Source organism: Atheta coriaria, unplaced genomic scaffold, assembly GCF_025399875.1.
Source record: "Atheta coriaria isolate IRGN ID8LTWV9N9 unplaced genomic scaffold, Caltech_Dcor_3.1 hic_scaffold_4_pilon, whole genome shotgun sequence".
NCBI classification, from domain to species: Eukaryota; Metazoa; Arthropoda; class Insecta; order Coleoptera; family Staphylinidae; genus Dalotia; species Dalotia coriaria.
In genome coordinates this window covers 4,485,824-4,504,784 of record NW_027045446.1, presented here as the reverse complement: position 1 = coordinate 4,504,784, position 18,961 = coordinate 4,485,824, and the positions used below count along the sequence as shown (strand labels likewise).

The 18,961-nt window shown below is 35.1% G+C and overlaps 3 protein-coding genes and 1 long non-coding RNA gene across 5 annotated transcripts; 2 read left to right on the top strand and 2 right to left on the bottom strand.

The window, feature by feature from the left end:
- The first annotated feature begins 375 nt into the window (after positions 1-375).
- On the top strand, positions 376-2,161 carry LOC135790781 (WD repeat domain phosphoinositide-interacting protein 4-like). Of its 2 annotated transcripts, none has more exons than XM_065301054.1 (6): positions 376-638; positions 700-774; positions 835-1,027; positions 1,123-1,512; positions 1,573-1,689; positions 1,744-2,161. In XM_065301054.1, exons 1-6 carry the CDS (start codon positions 569-571, stop codon positions 1,976-1,978), a joined length of 1,080 nt encoding a protein of 359 aa, XP_065157126.1. In that variant the 5' UTR covers positions 376-568; the 3' UTR covers positions 1,979-2,161. The 2 variants fall into 2 exon arrangements, with proteins under 2 accessions (XP_065157126.1, XP_065157127.1); XM_065301055.1 differs by having other exon boundaries at positions 378-638; positions 1,573-1,674.
- LOC135790780 (cytochrome P450 4C1-like) lies at positions 2,162-4,207 on the bottom strand. The gene is made up of 7 exons (XM_065301053.1): positions 3,990-4,207; positions 3,553-3,927; positions 3,426-3,495; positions 3,237-3,363; positions 2,994-3,173; positions 2,529-2,943; positions 2,162-2,472 (listed from the first exon to the last, which is right to left on the bottom strand). The coding sequence occupies exons 1-7, from the start codon at positions 4,198-4,200 to the stop codon at positions 2,303-2,305; spliced, it is 1,548 nt and encodes a 515-aa protein (XP_065157125.1). The 5' UTR covers positions 4,201-4,207; the 3' UTR covers positions 2,162-2,302.
- A 6,513-nt stretch (positions 4,208-10,720) lies between these two features.
- On the bottom strand, positions 10,721-12,625 carry LOC135791030 (uncharacterized). Its single transcript, XR_010547900.1, has 3 exons — positions 12,330-12,625; positions 11,907-12,060; positions 10,721-11,797 (listed from the first exon to the last, which is right to left on the bottom strand). It is a non-coding gene; the product is annotated as an uncharacterized lncRNA (long non-coding RNA).
- Positions 12,626-17,065: 4,440 nt separating this feature from the next.
- Positions 17,066-18,641, top strand: LOC135790344 (ELMO domain-containing protein 2). Its single transcript, XM_065300540.1, has one exon. The coding sequence runs from the start codon at positions 17,235-17,237 to the stop codon at positions 18,171-18,173; it is 939 nt and encodes a 312-aa protein (XP_065156612.1). The 5' UTR covers positions 17,066-17,234; the 3' UTR covers positions 18,174-18,641.
- The last annotated feature ends 320 nt before the right edge of the window (positions 18,642-18,961 follow it).

The window sequence follows — 18,961 nt, the reverse complement described above, 5'->3', positions numbered from 1 at the left end:
TGTGTTATCATAACGGTGATGCTAGATGTCGAATTTGTATGAAAGCATGTTTAACAGTAACTTTTATCTTATAAACAACAATCTAATATATTAGATACAGATATTCAGTGTACTTATTTTGTTTTTAAAGTTTTGGACAATTTCTTATATTTATTTTAAATTTTGGGACTTGCTTGCCATCTGTAAGACGAGCTATAAAGCAAAATAGTAAGAAAAAATGTTAGCCTACAACGGGTAGCACATTCAAATTTAAACAGACTGCTGTTTATGTTGTTGGAAAACTTACTACTAGAGGGCGCTTAGGTATTGAAGATTTTTAAATTTCTGCAGCAATTTATGTAGATGAAGTTGCCTATATTAAAGTTTTGTGATGGTCATACCGTCACGGTCATTCGACACGAGCCAGGAATATTTAGTAAACAACAGCTGTTCCACTTTGTGTACTGCACCTCGTTTCACTACGACGCAGTGTTTTTAAAAATGCTTTGCGCCTGTGAAGCAAGGCATACGTCACCACAAACTAGACTGTTTTGTTTGCAAATTTTCGTAATAAAGCATTGATTAACCGATGAAGTTGCCCGCAATCGCCGATATGTCGCGAAAAGACGTTATCAACATACGTTTCAATCAAGACCAAGGTATGAAATTACATTTATAGAATTTCTTTGTTCATAAAGTGTTCAAACCAATGGTTTTCAGGTTGTTTTGCATCATGTATGGAAACTGGTTTGAGGATTTACAATGTAGAACCTTTAGTGGAGAAAGCACATTATGGTAAAGTGAATTTGTTAATTTATTTATAAATTTGTTGCTTTAAATCAATATATTTTTTAGATGTTGAATTGATGGGCAGTGTTGCACAGTGTGAGATGCTATATCGGACTAATATACTTGCAATTGTTTCTGGAGGCTCCAGAACTAAATTTGCAGATAACACACTTTTGTTATATGATGATTGTGCAAAAAAGTTTGTTCTGGAATTGACTTTTAATTCGTCCATTCGTGCGGTACGATTAAAACGTGATAAGTAAGTTATATTTTGTGAATTTTATGGGAATAATTGCATCACTGTCATCTCAAACCGAATTAAATAATTCTGTTCATAATTGTTTTTAATTTCAGATTAGTTGTTGCTCTCCTAACACAAATCCATGTGTTTTCGTTTCCAACACCAACTCAACGTTTGTTTTCAATCGAAACGAGAACAAACCCGAAGGGATTATGCGAAATGAGTCCTTTGGTGTCGGCTGAAAGACAAATAGTTGTCTTCCCAGGTCACAATTTAGGCAGCGTTCAAATTGTAGACCTGGCAAGCACAGAAAATGGCGTATCAAGTGCGCCAATTTGGATACCAGCACATAAAAATGAACTTGCTTGCATTGCCTTGAATCAGCAGGGCACCCGCATTGCAACGGCGAGTATTCAAGGCACATTGATTCGAGTGTGGGATTCGATTTCCAGGACTAAATTAGTTGAATTGCGGCGTGGTTCTGATCCAGCCAATGTCCAATGGTAATAATAATTTACAGGAATACTTGAAAGTTGAATTTAACTCTTTGTAATTTATTTCAGCATAAACTTTAGCAATGACTCGGATTACCTCTGTTGCTCTAGCGATAAAGGCACCGTTCACATCTTTGCGATCAAGAATACGAATCTCAATAGGAAGATGTCGTACGTATTGTCAAAGTATTAAAAACTGCACTCTTCACACTTCTGTACTAACAAATTTATTTATTTCAGAATCACTAATTTTGGTTTGCTGGGAAATTACGGTGATTCACAATGGGCGTTAGCGAATTTTACAGTGCCGCCGGAATGTGCATGTGTTTGCGCATTTGGCCCGAATAACTCGGTTATTGCAATTTGTCTCGATGGCACGTTTCATAAGTATGTTTTTAATAATGATGGCAATTGTAACAGGGAGGCATTTGATCAGTACCTGGACATCTGCGAGGAGGATGACAATATTTATTAATGGTTTCTATCAGCAATATGCCATATTAGACTAATCAAAGTAATGTACTGATTTTTTTACAGAGTCTGTATATCATATATTGTAAAATGTAAATGATAGATAGCATTTATGTCGTATGTTGTATATTTAACATAGTTTCTAAATAATTGCGGTTTTTATTCATTAGATGATTTATGACATGGATTTAATCTTATCTTTATTTTTATTCAAATTGCTTCCTTAATAATGCGCTGAGAATGCGCAAATATTCCCATTTGTAATATAATGCAATAGTAGCTTCCGCTAATTAATTTTAACAATGAATTTACTTCCCATAGAAAGACGTCAGAGTTGTTTACGTTCTTCCAGACGAATCAATATACCTTCTTCTGCCTTCAATGTCATTTTTATTTCCAGTTTTATATCGTCTGGAGATTTGTAAGGTGTAAAGACTTTGTATCTTCGAATTAAAGTTGCAACAATGGTTTTCAGGGACATCCAGGCCACTCTTGTCCCTGGATAATGAAAACATTGTATTTTTAAACGTGAATACTACAAAAGTTAATCTTACCGAAACATGTGCGTGGCCCAGCCAAAAATGGAACAAAGCTATTTTTGACATGTTTAACCGTTTGCTCTGAGGTAAATCTCTCTGGATCAAACTTCATCGGATCTTTCCAATATAAAGACGACCGATGAGTACTCAAGATATTGCACAATAATTGAGTGCCTTTTGGTACTGTATTTCCGTCCAAAAGAAAATCCTCTTCGGCCACGCGTATAACAGCGGGAATTGGCGGAAAAACTCTGAGTGATTCTTTAATCACCTTTTCCAGATAAACAAATTTTGATAGGTCGCTGTATTGAATATCGCGTTCAGTACCAAGTACATCCATAAGTTCCTGATAAACTTTTTCTTGCATATCTGGATACATTCCTAGCGCTAATAGAGTAAAACATACTCCCGAAGTGCAAGTGTCAAAGCCCTAAAAAGCTATATATTGAGTTCTTCATAATATAATATATACCAACATACAGCTATCATGAATGTATTAACTTCATCTAGAACTTCTTGTTCGGTAATTAAAGCATCTTGACTTAAATCCAATAAATGATCAATGAACTTTCGCTTGCGGCCATATTGTTCTTCCAAACTAACTTCTAAATTGCGGGTTTTTAATTCTTCGTTATAAATGGCTTTTCTATCCATAAAAATCTACAAATTCATATTAATAAATTGTGTTTTATGTTGATTTGCATTGTATAAAGATATTATTACTTTATCAGTGACAATTTTTCCATATTTTAATGCTTCTTCCTGAAGTTCATATGACTTAGTCCACTTATAGATAAAATCCGGATGTAGTGGTAACGCCATCATTCGATACATCGCTAATTCTAAGAAACTAAAAATATAACTGATAAATAATAGTTTATACTAATTATAATTTATATAAATATTTCTTACGCATCGGTGTAATGATCGAATTTGTTTGCGTTGCCATTTTGTAATTTCATGTCAACTCCAAAAGAAGTATCTAAAGAAAACACATTATTTTACCTGCTCCCCTTACTGATTGTAACCGGTCACTTACTAACAAAAACATCCATGACACATTTTGCAACGTCAGGCATAATATCAAAAGTACACCTTTGTTTCAATTTTAACTTATCCACTAAAATACTAGTTATTCTAGCCATGTCTTCAGTGTAAGGTGCAATTGTTTCCGGATGCATTGTGGGACTCATTGCTTTTCGATTCCGTTTCCATCGTTCACCATGAATTCGAAATATTGAGTCCCCTACAAATCCCTTGAAGAAATCGTAACTATAATGTTTCTTTTGGGTGTGTGGATGGGTGAACACAACATCTAAGTGTTCAACTTTGTAGACTGTGATGGTCCGAAATCCGAGAAGCCTTATCATTTTTCCAGATTCACTCCCGAACATGGCAAATAGATTCATAAAATCTAAAAAAAACATAAAGACACATTAATTTATTACAATTAAAATTTAAATAGCTAGAACTTACTTTTCATTGAAGGGCGGATGTATGTCAACAACCCTAAATGTCCAATTAGTGGAAAATATATGAAAAGGCGGCTTTTTGGATACTTGTGGATCAAATTCCATGATTGAAACCAATGGCGATGAAATATCAACAAGGCAATTAAAGTAAACCCAATAAAGGGTAATACCAAATCCAACAAGATAAACTTGTTATTAAATGATTGAAAGAACATTGTAGTAATACCAAGTAATACTAAACATAAAACCGTTTGTTTCCTAGTATTTATATAGCTTCTCAATGTTAGAATAGAACAATGGTGGAACCCGACTAACAGAATAATTATATTTCCCAAAAATAATTTGTTTACGTGCTATTGTTTGACGATTAAAGTATTACAAACAACACAGTGGCGTAGCAATTTTATTAGCATTGGAGAAAATTACGCCCTGAACAGAACGGAAAGGAATAAAGTATGCAAACTTTTTACTTTATGTGCTCATATCTCAAGGCTTCTTTAACGATTCGCCACCCTTCTATCTGGTAGGTTCGGATGCACAAATAAAAACATAGCTCTGAGGAGTTCCCCTACTTTGCATTTCGCTGTTAGGGAGCCCAACACAATGCGTGTTCTAACTATATAGTACGTAGATAGTAACGCCACTGAAGCAACAAGTTGATTCATTTGTTTTCTTAGTTTGTTTACTGCTTTTCCCATCTACAAGAAAAAATAACGTGAGTATATTAAACGGGCCAGTTACATACGGCATAAATGTTTATTACTTATTTATGTCAAACGGTCTAGTCCTTTGCATAAAATTGGACCACCCTTTAAAAAAAAATAGTACGCAACCCATATTGTACTTACATTTAAATGTGTATGTATAGATGACATAGATGTTATTTATAGATCCCAAAATGGCCGGACGAATATTTTCCTCTAGCGGGTGATACTGTAGTGTTCAGGTTATATAGGTATAACTTATTTCTTACATTAGTCAATTATGTGCGTAAGAAGCCCGGACGGATTGGCGGTGATGGATGAAACTAATCTAAAACGCATATTATGTTGAATATAACGCACAAACAAAATTAAATTATATGCGGCCCTTACCATAACAGAAATTAAATAATAAAACCAGATTGTAGTCAGTAACCTGAGCCCATTAATGTACTTGCCAAATTATTTATTAAATCAATTTTTTCCTTTCATTTTTGAAAGATCCTTCTTTCAACACCTCTCACCTCTTAACCTTTGGCACGAATCTTCATTCAAATAACACAACCTAGAACAAGCAATAACAATTTTAAAATATTCTAACAGCTCCAATAAATGCTCACAGTACTTAACTACAACCCTAAGCTATTTGTTCTAGAACAGGTTTGCAGTTGTCCAAGTGCACTAAGTCATGGGGGGGGGAGCCCATAATCCTCACTGAATGTGTTTCAGATGCAGCCCTTGTTTGACACTAGGGCTTCACTCGAGACGAGACTGGACGAGACTATCAAAGGTATCGTCTCGGTCTCGGTATCGTCTCGGAAAAGCGATACGAGACCGAGACGATACGAGAAAAGTTTCGGTATCGTGTGAAGCCTTAAGTAGAACTCAGTTTAAGATCTTTGCAGTTCAAAACTTTAGTCATTTAATAGCTAATTGCTTTTATTGTAAAGTAAGCCCAAAATACATAGGTACATATGTAGTTTAAAATATTAATTTTTGAATGCATCACTTTTAATTGAAAATATATTTTTTAATGTTTCAAATTTTTAAACGTTAATGTATACTAGGGTACAGTAATCGAGTTGATTTGTGTTGAAAGTAAGCGGCGTACGTCTTCAAGAAGTACAAGAAAAACACAAAAATATGTTTCCGGATATGTAAACAAAGACAAAATTTTCATAAAACTTTCAAAAAGTCAAAAAGGTCATGATATTCGGTTACTGCCTTGTTCTTTTGAATATTCAAAAGACATATTTCACAGATAGTCATATATTGGATTTCATATATTGGACCTTTTCTCATTTTTCTAATAACAAGTTCCTAAAAAAAAATTAACAAGACTAATAACGAGACCAATAACGCGGTATCGTCTCGCTTTTCCGAGACGAGAACGAGACGATACGAGAAAAGTCTCGGTATCGCGTGAAGCCCTAGTCAAATTAAAATTATGTAGGTACTAGAATAATTTTTCAATAAACTTGTCCCCTTTGATAATGACCAATCCAATGCATACTAGAGTTGTTTTCGTTTCGTTCACTACTACATGGATAAAATCAGTGTATATAAACAAAACACGTTTTTCTTATCTCGTTCAACTTGTGTCTGCGTTGCCTGCGCACGCGGTTGGTTGGCGTAAGTTATTTAGTCTGATTTTTATCGTCGGGTGATCCGCGCGCGTACATCTTTCGCGATCCTTTACGTTTTCAATGTTTCTTCGCCTAATTACGAAATATTACTAATTGTTCTAATCTACTCTGGGAGAGTGATGTGCGGACTTCGTTAAACGCGGAATGAACACAGCCAGGAATACGAGTAGCATTGCTCTAGTGAGGACCGTCGGCCGTCGGATACTATTCAATAATTTTTACTATGTAGGGGAAGGTTGGCTAAGTCGTACTGTCACGTACGTCGTACCTCGGTCTTTTCTATAACTAGAATGCACTTTATGCAACTTAAAATGATGTATTCGGGCAGCATGATATCATACTAGACGCATATTCTTTAATCAGTGCCCGCCGAATCAGTACCGAGAAGTTATGCGCAAAAATAGTTTTGCTCCTCGTGCTCATCCAATTTCTCGTGGAGCTTGAAAGCATTAGTGGTCAGTAAAACACCACTCTATCCATGTATTGTGTTCTACTTGGATTTTGTTAAATGTTCCTTCTGATATATTGTTTAACATTGTTTTGAACGGGAAGCACATGTTTGTTAAGTCGTACCCCTTTGCGCTTTTTAAGTCGTACCTATAGAACAGTGGTTCCTAACCTTTTCAAGGTCACTGCCCCTGTGAACAAGTATGGGAATTTAGTTTACCCCTAGCTAATTTAACTAGTTAAAACCACATAAATTCGAACGAAAATATGCTTATTATGTAAGAAATTGCACGTTTACGTAATTAGTAAAGTAATACATATATATATATATATATAACAAACACCTCTTGTATCATGCAAATAAACAATACAGTTCTAGTTTTTAACGAGTGTTTACTTCATAAATTCACTAGGCGCCGCTAGTTACTTCCATAGAACGTCCGCATCGTCCGCACTATACAAACATGGGTAGTAGCATCTCCGCGGTCGTGATGGGTGCACGTGTTTTATGAATGTTTCATTGTAAGAGAGTGTTTTTACGCGTTCAGTGAATCAGTGAAAACAAAACATTGCTGGTTACCCACGCAAAATGTCGTGGTAAATCAATTTAGCCATAGTCATTTCTCTCGGTTCGTTACGTTTCCTGCAAATCTCATTTGGCAAGCGGAGTTGGTGCATTTTGGATTGTAAGTGATTGTGAGTCTCGTTTGTTTTGCACATTTAATACATGTGGGTACAGCATTCCCTAATTTGTTAATAGTTCCTCTTTAAAATTTTAGCACTTTCAGTCACGTTTTTCAATTTTTGACCCCATTAAATTAAATTATTTTTAATTTACATCTGATTGCGAATTTTATAATCATCCATAATCTTCAAGTTTTTAGTTGCTATCTCTTTTAGTTTGGAAGATATTCGCTATCAAAAATCGTTGATAAAAATTATGAAGCTCTTGCCAATTTTTTCTTATTAATTAAAATTTCATTTTCTAGATTTCCAATTTAACTATCGTATCTTATAGAGAATTGTCCGTAAATTAAATCTCTGCGATTCGTTTCTTTTTATCTCTTTTAGTTTACGAGATATTCGCAATTGAAATAAATCGTCAAAACGTAATAAATTTCAATCTACAGCACTTTCAGTCGCACTTTTCAACTTTTTACTGTGTTAAATTAAATAATTTTAAATTCTTATCTCATAGGGATTTTTTCAAACTATCATAATCTTCAATCCGTTTGCCGTTACCGCCATTAATTTAAAGGATATTTGTTACAAACAAAAAAATGAGGCAGCACAAAGGTATACAATAAACTACGAAGACAATAAATTGTTTATTTCTAATGGAAAATTAAATTCCTGTTTTTCTCAATTTTATGACATCCCAAAGCCAATAAATTATTTTCTTATGACGAGAAATATTGAAAGTAAAAGTAGATTTCGTGTATGTCGGTTATTTCAACATTGTGAAATTTTAGTTTGGTCTTTTCAACTACGAGTTTATCAGTACATTTGTGTATAAACAACTTTTTTTGTTTGACGTACGCGAATTATCGCTACGTACCAGCTTTGTACCTGGCTAAGCGAAGCGCACACGGCAGTTGTTTCACCGCGTGGTCCGCGAACGTGTCTCTCTAATCATCATGTGTTTTGAGGTTTTAATTGGATTAATTCTCGTGTACTTTTTCGACCAACATCATCCCATCATCAATGCATAGGTAGGTGTGTTATTAATTTTTTTTACGGAAAGTTACGCGTTTAAGTTTAACTTAAATTGATTATTCTATTTGAGTGATATGAAATTTGCATGTATCATCTTGCAAATTACAAACACATGGTAGGTAGCATTTTTATCAGAATTCTTAGTTCCGTTTCCGAAAATAACATGAATGATTTATTTACTATAAACACTGTTTTAAAAAAGTAACTGAAGATTATTAAAATTGGCAATATTCATATGGTCGACACCGCTCACTTTGCCGTCGGCCGTCGGCCATCTTTTCGCTGAACCCGTGAATGTTTTTGATATAAGTTTTGTTTGTTCAATTGTTGTAACACTTCACTTGCACTTCACATTTTGTTTTACTGTTAGGCTCCCGCACACTACAAACTTTTTATCGGCCGATAAAACATTCAACGTAAACTTAACCGCAAGTTTCTTGTTGACCTAGTAAAATCTTGTACGTTGAATAGTTTTTCGTTTTCATAGTCTCCGTATGTCTTAATATTTACATAAAAAAAATAGTTATTTTTATCCTCTCTAACAACTGTATTGCTGCGCGCCGTCGCTTGCCGTCAGCTGATTTGAATGCCTTCCGCCGGATATTCTATCAATTTATGTCGGTTACTTTATGCAGTTGATGCAATAATTAATAAATATACATTCACACTATGTTAAAATGTAAATGATTTATTTTTGTACAATCTTTTTGCTCAATTTCCCGATGATTTTCTGGTAAAATCTTGGATTTTATATTAAAATATTGTTGTTTATTTGTAAATTTCCCTCTTCATGTTGTGAATATTAACTCCCTTTGTATTTTCTTAAGTTTTCTTTTTGTAACACCATGTATATTAGTTTTCACTACGAAGAAAATCGCCGGTATTTGTAAGTTTTGAGTGTTTTTTGTTTCAACTAGACTTTCTTTCTGAAACACCCTGTGTATTTATTTTTCTTCGTGTCTGTGAAAATTTTGCTTTGACTGTTGTTTTTAGGGTTTTCCTTATTGCCCTTTAAATTTTCTTTTTGTGACACCCTGTATATTAGTTTCCCGGAGCCTCGGGTGAGAAACGAATGATATTTGTAGTGATAAAATGTTGTTCTATTTTCACATTAAATTTTCCTTTTGTATCACCCTGTATATTTGTTTCCCTTTAACAACGTAGAAAATGGGCTATTGCTTATTTCTTTATTCCGATAGAACTTGTTGGCATGTGCGCGGCTATGCAGGTCGTAAGTCCTGCTTCAATATGGCGGCACGTGTTCTGTTGACTTGTAAAATATAAACTTGTATTCTATTGTAAGAAATATTGACTTCTTTGATTTGTATACCTCTTCTATCATTTCAGGAACAGGTCTCTAAGAAAGTTCCCTCTCTCAGGGGATGATCCCCACTATAAAAATTGTTAAGGTATCCTGTGTGATTTGTGTGCTCCTTCTTTCATTTCAGCTACAGGTCAGAACTTGTAAGAATATTTTTAAGTGTCACCTCTCTTGAGGCGACTTAAAACTTAGAAATATTTTAACAAAACCTGATAAGGATTGTCCTTATAAGGAGTTCCCTCTCTCTGGGGGTGATCCCCCACCATAAATATTGTTGATATGCCTGAGTATTTTGGGGATGAAGCGCAGAGACATCGTAGCTGTAGGATGGGCCGGGAGCAATGGATGAATCGAAACAGTGACTGTCTAACGACACGCGCCAAAAAATTTAAAAATCTGATCCTTTCCTGGTAGCTCTTTCTTCTCTATCTTCTCATTCTTCTCTACTCTGTTCTCTTCCTTCTTGTCTTCTACTCATCTCTGCTATTCCTTTCTTCTGTTCTCCGTTTCTCCACTTACTCTACTTTTTTTCTTACTTCTCATATTGCCTTCGCTTATATTGCAATTTCTCTTATATTTTATTTGAATGTAAACTCAACCCAAATTACACCTGTTATTTTTATATTTGAGAAAAATGCCTTTTATACCTGAGATTCGATCCGTGTCTACTAGCATGCTAGCAGGTGCACGTACCCACTCGGCCACCAAGTGATTTTATCATTTTTATTTGATTCTTATATTTATGTTTTTACTATATTCCATTTTTTAAAAACAACAACACCTCACAAATAACATCTATATATTCTACACGCTCGACGCACTTAAGATTTATATGGAAAATGATTTAAGACATCAATCCTGCAGACGGCAATGGGGAAACCAGAAATAAATATGAAGAAGTATATAATAGTACATTATGTTTTATTGAACAATAAACATTAAAACACAAACAGCTACAATGTAATACAAAACATTTACATATAAAAACAAATTCTAAGTGGACAGTACAACAAACATGTATGAACACATTAATACATAAGACAATACAGCAAAGTCATATACACAATAGAAGTTCTCAAGTTCTACATACACAATTACATAACACAAACAGCAATCATGGATATGTGCTCAAGAGAATGACACAACCAAACACAAATCTATGATTATGCGCACTGTTGTTGAAGCTTCTCCAACAGGCACCGCGTTGAAAATTCTAGGCCGCTCCCTTTGCAAGCTATACCCAAAAACTCCAACAATTTCCCCCCACATGTTAAAATCCCACTTAACCACCCAATTTTCGACTTTACATATGTTGCAAACGCAACTTCTGCAACAAGCTAATACAACCTTAAGGAGAATTTAATTTAACATCTCTAGAGACTGCGCGGAATTTTCTATAATTAATACAACTCGACGGAGAATTTAATTTAACATTCCTAAAAACGCCCCCTTCGCGAGTTAAAGCTAGGCAACAACAGTGCGGCAACTAACAAATACCCTTATCCGCATTACCAACAAATAAAACGCAAACTCGTCCCATAAACACGACAAGCAATAATACAATACAGTAGTCGTGAGGCGTTAAGATGTGCAAAACAATGTAAACTCTTGATAACCTTTTTCATAATGAAGTAAAAATATGTACCAGAAAGTTTATTTTGCAGCAAATAACTGGATGGGTAAAATCCGTCCATAAATCACCTAATATTTTGCAAAGAGTTTCCATTGCATGTTATTCCACAAGCATTCATCAAATTAAATGTCAAAGGTCCCTAAATATATACAATTCTAATTATAAGTGAACTAAAAGAATGCGTTCGTGGTTTTAAAAGTCGGGAAATTTTCATTTTTCCCAGGGCGCATTATTTGTAGTGATTTGAAAAATAATGTGGGAGCGCAAGAATTGATTACTAGATAAACGGCAAATTATATAGGTATCGCATCCCATCGAAACGTCAGTGGGTGTTTTACGCTCCAAATTCTAAAAATAAATAAATATTAAAAATAATAGAAGTGAACCATCGATACCATCAATAGAAAAACCGAATTTACAAATTGGGTAAAGAAAAATCATGAAAGTCTGTAATAACCTTTTCTGGCGTGCAAGCAAATAACTGGAACTTGGAAAAGATGGGACGCTATTGTTGGTAGCCAAGTCACTGATTGACGCAATTGCTGGTAGCCAAGTCACTGATGTGCAGTGCCGTCCATTAAATGATGATTTGACGTAGAATTCACCTAGAACTAAAATTAAATTATATTTAAATACAATAATACTGAACACAGCTACACACACACAGGTTTAAGATTGATGCTTCACCGCACGCAAATAGATAAGAATGTTACAATGTTACAACTATTACAAAATAAGATATCGCTTTAACCCGGCGTAAGCAAAGACCTTACTGCACTCGTATGAATAAAACTTCTAAAGCAATACATGCACACATAGGTGAATTTAATAGGGATGACAATTTAAAAAAAAATAAAAATAAATAAAGTTTGCACAATACCGTTCTTTCTTGGTATTCCACGCAGATTTTTGTCCATGTTCCACGGGAAAAATGGCTCACGTACAGATCATCCCACTAAACACCAAACACGATGACTATCACAGATTACCGGCGATGGTTGACTAAACGACACGCAACTAGTCGAAATAAAGACGTTTTACCGAATTACAAACTCAAAATAAAAGATAACAGTCTCGAGAATCGCGTCCGAATTACCCAGCGACCCGCACAAAACTACGCTGAGCGCAGCACGCAGTCAACAACGGCAAGGACACAACGCGATAATCCTGCGCACACGCCGCAACGCAATGCACACTAATTGCAACCAACAAGGTCGCATGCAGGATAGCCAACTCAGGAAATGCAACTAGAGAACTCTTATATATGTTGCAGTAAATGCATACATTTAGTAAATGTATACATTTACTAGTCAATGCATACATTCGCTAAAATTCGTAGTTAAAGTATTCATTGTATCTGAAATGAACACATTAGCTAGTGTTGGTTAGTGAATGTATACATTACCTAGTTAATGCATGCATTCACTAGTTAAAGTGTTCATTCTAATAGTGAGTGAACACTTTGACTAAAATGGGTAGTGAATGTATGCGTTGACTAGTCAATCTATACATTGACTGTAATGTACACTTTTACTGCAACATATACACAAACAAATACTGATTGTATATTGGCTGATGATAGTGGAATTCCGCGTGCAAAATAGCATTTAAAGGCTTCAAAACAATCGGCGAAAATCACAAGGATCATATATACAACATTGATGGTGAACGCCATACACAATTATCCCCATCCTACTCTATCACAATAAAAATGCCAATCTATCTATCCTTCTTCCAATGACATGCAACTCCTGCATTATTGTCTACTATTTGAACAAATGAGATATCTTTGCGGATTATTAATGCTACACCACCACCATTAGCATCGCGGTCTTTACGCAATATTTCAAAATTTCTTAGTTTTAGTTTATTTGTGCTGCTAATTTTAGTTTCGTTTATAGCCATTATGCGCACGTTGTAATTGATTAAAAATACCTGCAATTCTTCTATTTTGTTTTGAATTCCGTTGGCGTTTCAAAGATGTATAGTTAAATTAGTCATGAATGCTTTGCGTGAACGTGATAAAAGTATTAAACTTTTCAGCTGTTGTGGTAGTTCCCACTAAGCTACTGTTTAGATCTTTAACTAATTGCAGCATTCTATTGATGTTTATTGATTGATGCAGTATATTTATTTCTGCCGTTAATTCAGTAAAATTTGCATAGCTTTCGTTTGTGTTTGTGGGTGGGGCTTTAGGTTGGCTAGGAATAGTTGTCGGTAATGGTATGGCGAAAGATGACATATTGCATGCAGGAAGTTTTGGAAAGTTTTGGGACAGGAAACTAACCTTGTTTGCGTTGTAAGCTGGGTTTGTGGTGTTTATTCTTTCTGGATGCGTTGGTTTGTTGAATTTACGCCTTGCCAGGACTGCCTCCTTGTATGCCTTGCATTCCTTGGAGTTGGCGGGGTGTTCTTCATGGCAGTTTGCGCATTTTGCTGGCAACTCCCTGGGATTGGTCACACTTCCATGTCTCGTGGTTCTTCGCACACTTCAGGCATGCAAACCGGGTGTTGCAGTTTGTGGTTACATGTCCCCATTGTCGGCATCTTTTGCACTGCCGTATGTCTGTTTTGTTTTTGTAGTGTGCCCACCTGATTTTAGTGTGGCAAATTAGTTCTACATTTATGTTTAGTTCTTTAATATCCCTGTTCTTATTTAGCAGAACAAGATATATCGGTTCCTTAGTGTTTTTGAGTTTTGACACCTTTTCGGCGTCAACATTGTTTTTGATTTCGTTCATGATTTCTTGTTCGTTGTAGTCGGTGTGCAGGTTGTAGATTACCTTCGCGTATTCTTTTCGTGTATAGGAGTGAACGAGAAAAATTCACTTTTTGCCTCTTTAAGGTGTTCAATTACCTTTAATCTGTCTGCATGTTCCTTGCAGTAAACTGTTGTTCTCCATGTTGAGATCCTCAGCCAGAATTTATCTTTGCCAATAAGGTCAACCAAGGTTCTTGTGAACACTGAAGGTGATGGTGATTTCGGACATGTCTGAATTACGATTGGCGTTGGTTTACTCAGTTTTTGACTTTGTGATTCAGTTTCCTTAACATCCTGCAGAGCAGCAAATTTGTTTGTCGTTCTTACATTATACTGTAACTGCTCCTGGAATCGTTGAGCGGTCTTACTAGTGGAAGGTGGTTCTGTCATCTCCATGTCCATTTTCATTTGTTTTGTGTTTTGATGATTCGGAATTTCCTCGTTTGCGATTGCTCGCTTGGCAATTGTTACCAGATTCGCATGATTTGAGGACATTCTTCCAGTGGCAGCATTTGTGCCCAACACTGTTGAGCATGTGTTCTTCTTTTCTATATTCACTACTTTAATTTGTGTTCTTTTTTTCACTCTTATTCGCTTGTTTGCCGCGATGGCTACGCTTCGGCTAAGTACACGTCCGTCACCCACGAGGGTTGAGACGGAACCACTGAGCACCACTGAGCCACACAGCTTTCTTATCAAATGTATTCGTTTCTTTTATTTAGATTGAAAGATGGTACTCCTTTACAAAAGAACACTTGTATATCATACTAAATAATACTCATAGTATCATCACTAAATCTAAATCTGAAAACGACAAGTGCTCACGAGGAACAGATATGAAAAAGAATACAAGATTAAATAATCCGTTATTGAGTGAATCATATTAATTTATTAATTGCACTTTTGAGCACTTTCAGTCGAGGTTTCAGTCGCGGTATCGAGAACAATGATAAAATTAATAAAGATTTGTTCAAATAAAATAACTATTCTCTGAAATTTTCATGTTTACACAATTTAACTTTTGCAAATTTTATACACGTTCAATGCGTCTGGCAGGATGATAGAACCGACCAAACTGTCTGGCGTGAAAGAAAACACAGTTTCATAGCTCTCTGCATAATGTGTATCAAATTCAGCTTTCCTAATATAACGAAAATAAAAAAGTTCAAAAATATTATAGTTTAGGGGTGTCTGGCTAGGGTTGGAACCATACTAGGTGTCTGGCAATAAGCAGCGCATGTTGTAATAATAATACGAACAAAATATGTAAAAATGGAGGTTGCTAAAATAACGAATTTGAGGTCATCATTTGTACATCTTTGTTGGCTGTTAACTGCCAAAGGAACCAGGATCCAGGTTTCATAATTGGGGATCGTCTTTACCTGTGTTGGAGAAACACATGGACAAAATTTCATCTTTCCTAAAAGTACGTCACGGGCTCTTAGTCTATTTGCTTTCAATCGAGATAAATTGTTAGCTTTTCGACTATCGGAACTAAATGGCGTGGATTTTAAAGTCCGACGAAATACAGTAAGTTGCGGCAAAAAGCAAAGAAGAAGACGAATAACACACGTAGGCATACACAACTACAAAAACACGCAGAACAACACCGACTGAATAGAAACACTTTGGACTGTTCATTCGACTGTTGCCGATACTTGCGCCATCTAGTTACGGCAACCCAAAACAATTAACTGTCTTAAGCACTAGCGACATCTAGTTTCTACGGCGTGAACTTGCATCAATTTGCTGAAAACAAGCGTACAGCGTACAGTAAGTGTTTACTTAACTTTACTTAGCTGAAAACAATACTATATGTTATTTTCTACATGTTAGTTTCAGTCACAAGTTAATAATCTACTTAAAAGAAAAGGATTTCAATTTGCTATAAGTTCTAATACATACAAACTGATACAAATACAGCTATCTTTTAAAGTCGAATTTACTTTCTAGAGACGTAAAACAAATAAAAATCAATGTTACAAAACAGAAAAATTCAACTATTTTGGATTTCCCTTGTATTAAATCCAAAAGTTATAAATTAAAATGAGAAAGAATTTCAATACTTACGATTTGATGCAAATACAACTCTCCTGTGAGGTCGTGTTTTCTTACCAGACACCTAAAACAAACAAAGATTTGTGCTTCAATACACAAAAATGCAATTTTTTGCTTTACCATGGTGTTAAATACAGACCTGATATATGAAATTGATAAAGAACTACAATACTTACAATCTAATATTGGAATAGCTACATTAATGGTCCAATTCACATGGTACATACCTAAAACAAACAAAAATTAATGTTTCCGTACACATAAATGCAATTTTTTGCCTTACCATTGTGTTAATTATAAAAGCAGTGCATGAAAATAATAAAAAACTACAATACATACAATCTGATACAAGAATAGCTATCCATAACGGTCCAATTCGCATGCTACACACATAAAACAAACAAAAATTAGTGATTCAATACACAAAAATGGAATTGTTTGCTTTACCTTTACAAAAGTTAAACATAAAAATGATAATGAATTTGAATACCGTCAATCTGATGAAAATATGATTATCTTCTGATGTTGAGTTCGCTTTCTGAACGCCTAAAACAAATAAAACTCACTACTTCTAAGCATGAAAATTGTATTTTGGTTGGTTTCCTTTGTACTAATCACAAAAGTTGTATATAGCAATGGTGAAGGATTAAATAATTTCGCACAGGCAATTGCTTCATGTTGGAGACAAACTAAAATTTATTAAATAATAGTAAACTAATAGAACCAATTATTCTTCAGCAGAATTTGTCAAGAAATGAAAATAAATGTAAATTTAGCTGCTAGCTAGCGCCGCACATGCAAGAAGCAGAAAACAAATTTTCTGACGTTTCGAATAACCTCTAAATACGAATACGATACAAACAATCCACGAACTTATCGAAACTAGTGCCTTTGTCATATTTGCTTAATGTATTGACTTTTTAAATGAACACAAATATGTTTTCAAACTAAATCACTATCTTCGCAATGTACACGTACTTTTGGTTCCTGCTGCAATACTACGTGCGCCCCATTTACAAGTGGTTCCTTCGCAAAACCACCGGCCTTTGCGAGTTACAACGTATTTGCTACGGCGAAGTCAGCGGAGCACCACGCACCCGCAATATAGAACGCTCCCTAAGTCTATCACGTTCGATTCACGTGAAACAATTGATCAATCATTTGAATGATGTGGCTGATAATCGTCGTTTCACAGGCGTCAATGAACGTGAGATCCTGCAGGGCAGTGTGAGTACTGTTTTGGCTGTGAAAAAGATAAATCCACGCATACATTATCAGTTTGTAAAGAGTTTTGGTAAATGTATTGAACAAATCTGGGGCTACAGGCAGCTCTTATCTGATGTGGAAGCACTTCGAACTACTCAATATGATGCTGATGATCCAACACATGAAGAGAAATTACATCTTCTTTGGCAGGCATTGATGCCACAGGAGGCACTTGAATCAAGAATAACAAAACAATGGCAAGACATTGGATTCCAAGGTGATGATCCAAAGACAGACTTTAGAGGAATGGGTTTGTTGGGATTAGAGAATTTGTTGTTTTTTGCTCAAGAGTACAAAGGACCAGCAACACATGTTCTCTCACATTCCCATCATCCAACATATGGATATGCATTTGCAATTGTAGGCATCAATCTGACCAGTATGGCATGGCAGCTGCTGAAGGATGGTAATGCCAAGACATATGTGTACAACACTTCTAAGAGTCTGCCTACAATAAGATTGTTTCATCAGTTTTATTGTTATTTATTCTATGAATTTGATCGTTACTGGATTGAGTGTAAACCAAAGAATGTGATGGAGTTTTCCAGCATCAAGCAACGATTTGAGGAGAATATTAAGCTCAGCTTGCAGGATCCATCATCTGTGTTCAGGATCAATGTTTCTGTTGATACAGTCTAGTACCTGTTTATTTGATCTGATTTAATCAGGTGTGAACTTTAGATGTGTACTTAAATTAATTACAAGACATTTGCCATTAGTTTTAGTTTATGCATGTGTGCATATTGAAGTTTATTTATTGACAGGTGTTTAATTGTAACTAATTTCATGAGATGTATTGTGCTCTCTTTAAAGAGTTTTTGTGAAATTAAGGCTGCTTCTACTTGGTAAACTCATTGAAAAAGATAAATATAAATAGAAGGTATAAATTCCATTTTTGGTTTGAAAACTATGAGATGATAAACATTTTGAAAACCCGCCACAAGTCTAACTTAAAGACTTTTTCTACTGATTCGCACAGTTTCAAATGTTTATTAGTAATTTATTGTTAATTAAACTTACAACATTTTCCAGCCTACACAAAATAGCCTTCAAATTTTTGTAGCTATCACTTGTATTTGAGAGGAATAAATTGTTTCTGCAAATAAATTAATGTTTTAACTTTTAAATTCCTGCCAATTCTTAAAAAAAAACACTTGTTTTGACTGTTTCGATTGACATTGAGGCGCATTGGAGCACTGTTTTAGCTGCACGCAACCCGCAAAAAGTGGTGGGGGTACGAGCAGCAAACACCCGTGAAAACCTGTCGTAAAAGAGCGGGAAATCTGAAATAGGTATTGGCTCTTCGAGCCAAATGTACATAGTTACAAATATAAACATGCATAATATATACTGTATTTGTTTGTCAGAAATACGAGACAATCACAAAAACATTGCAATAAATTATTATTGTATTTGTGTTATTGTTG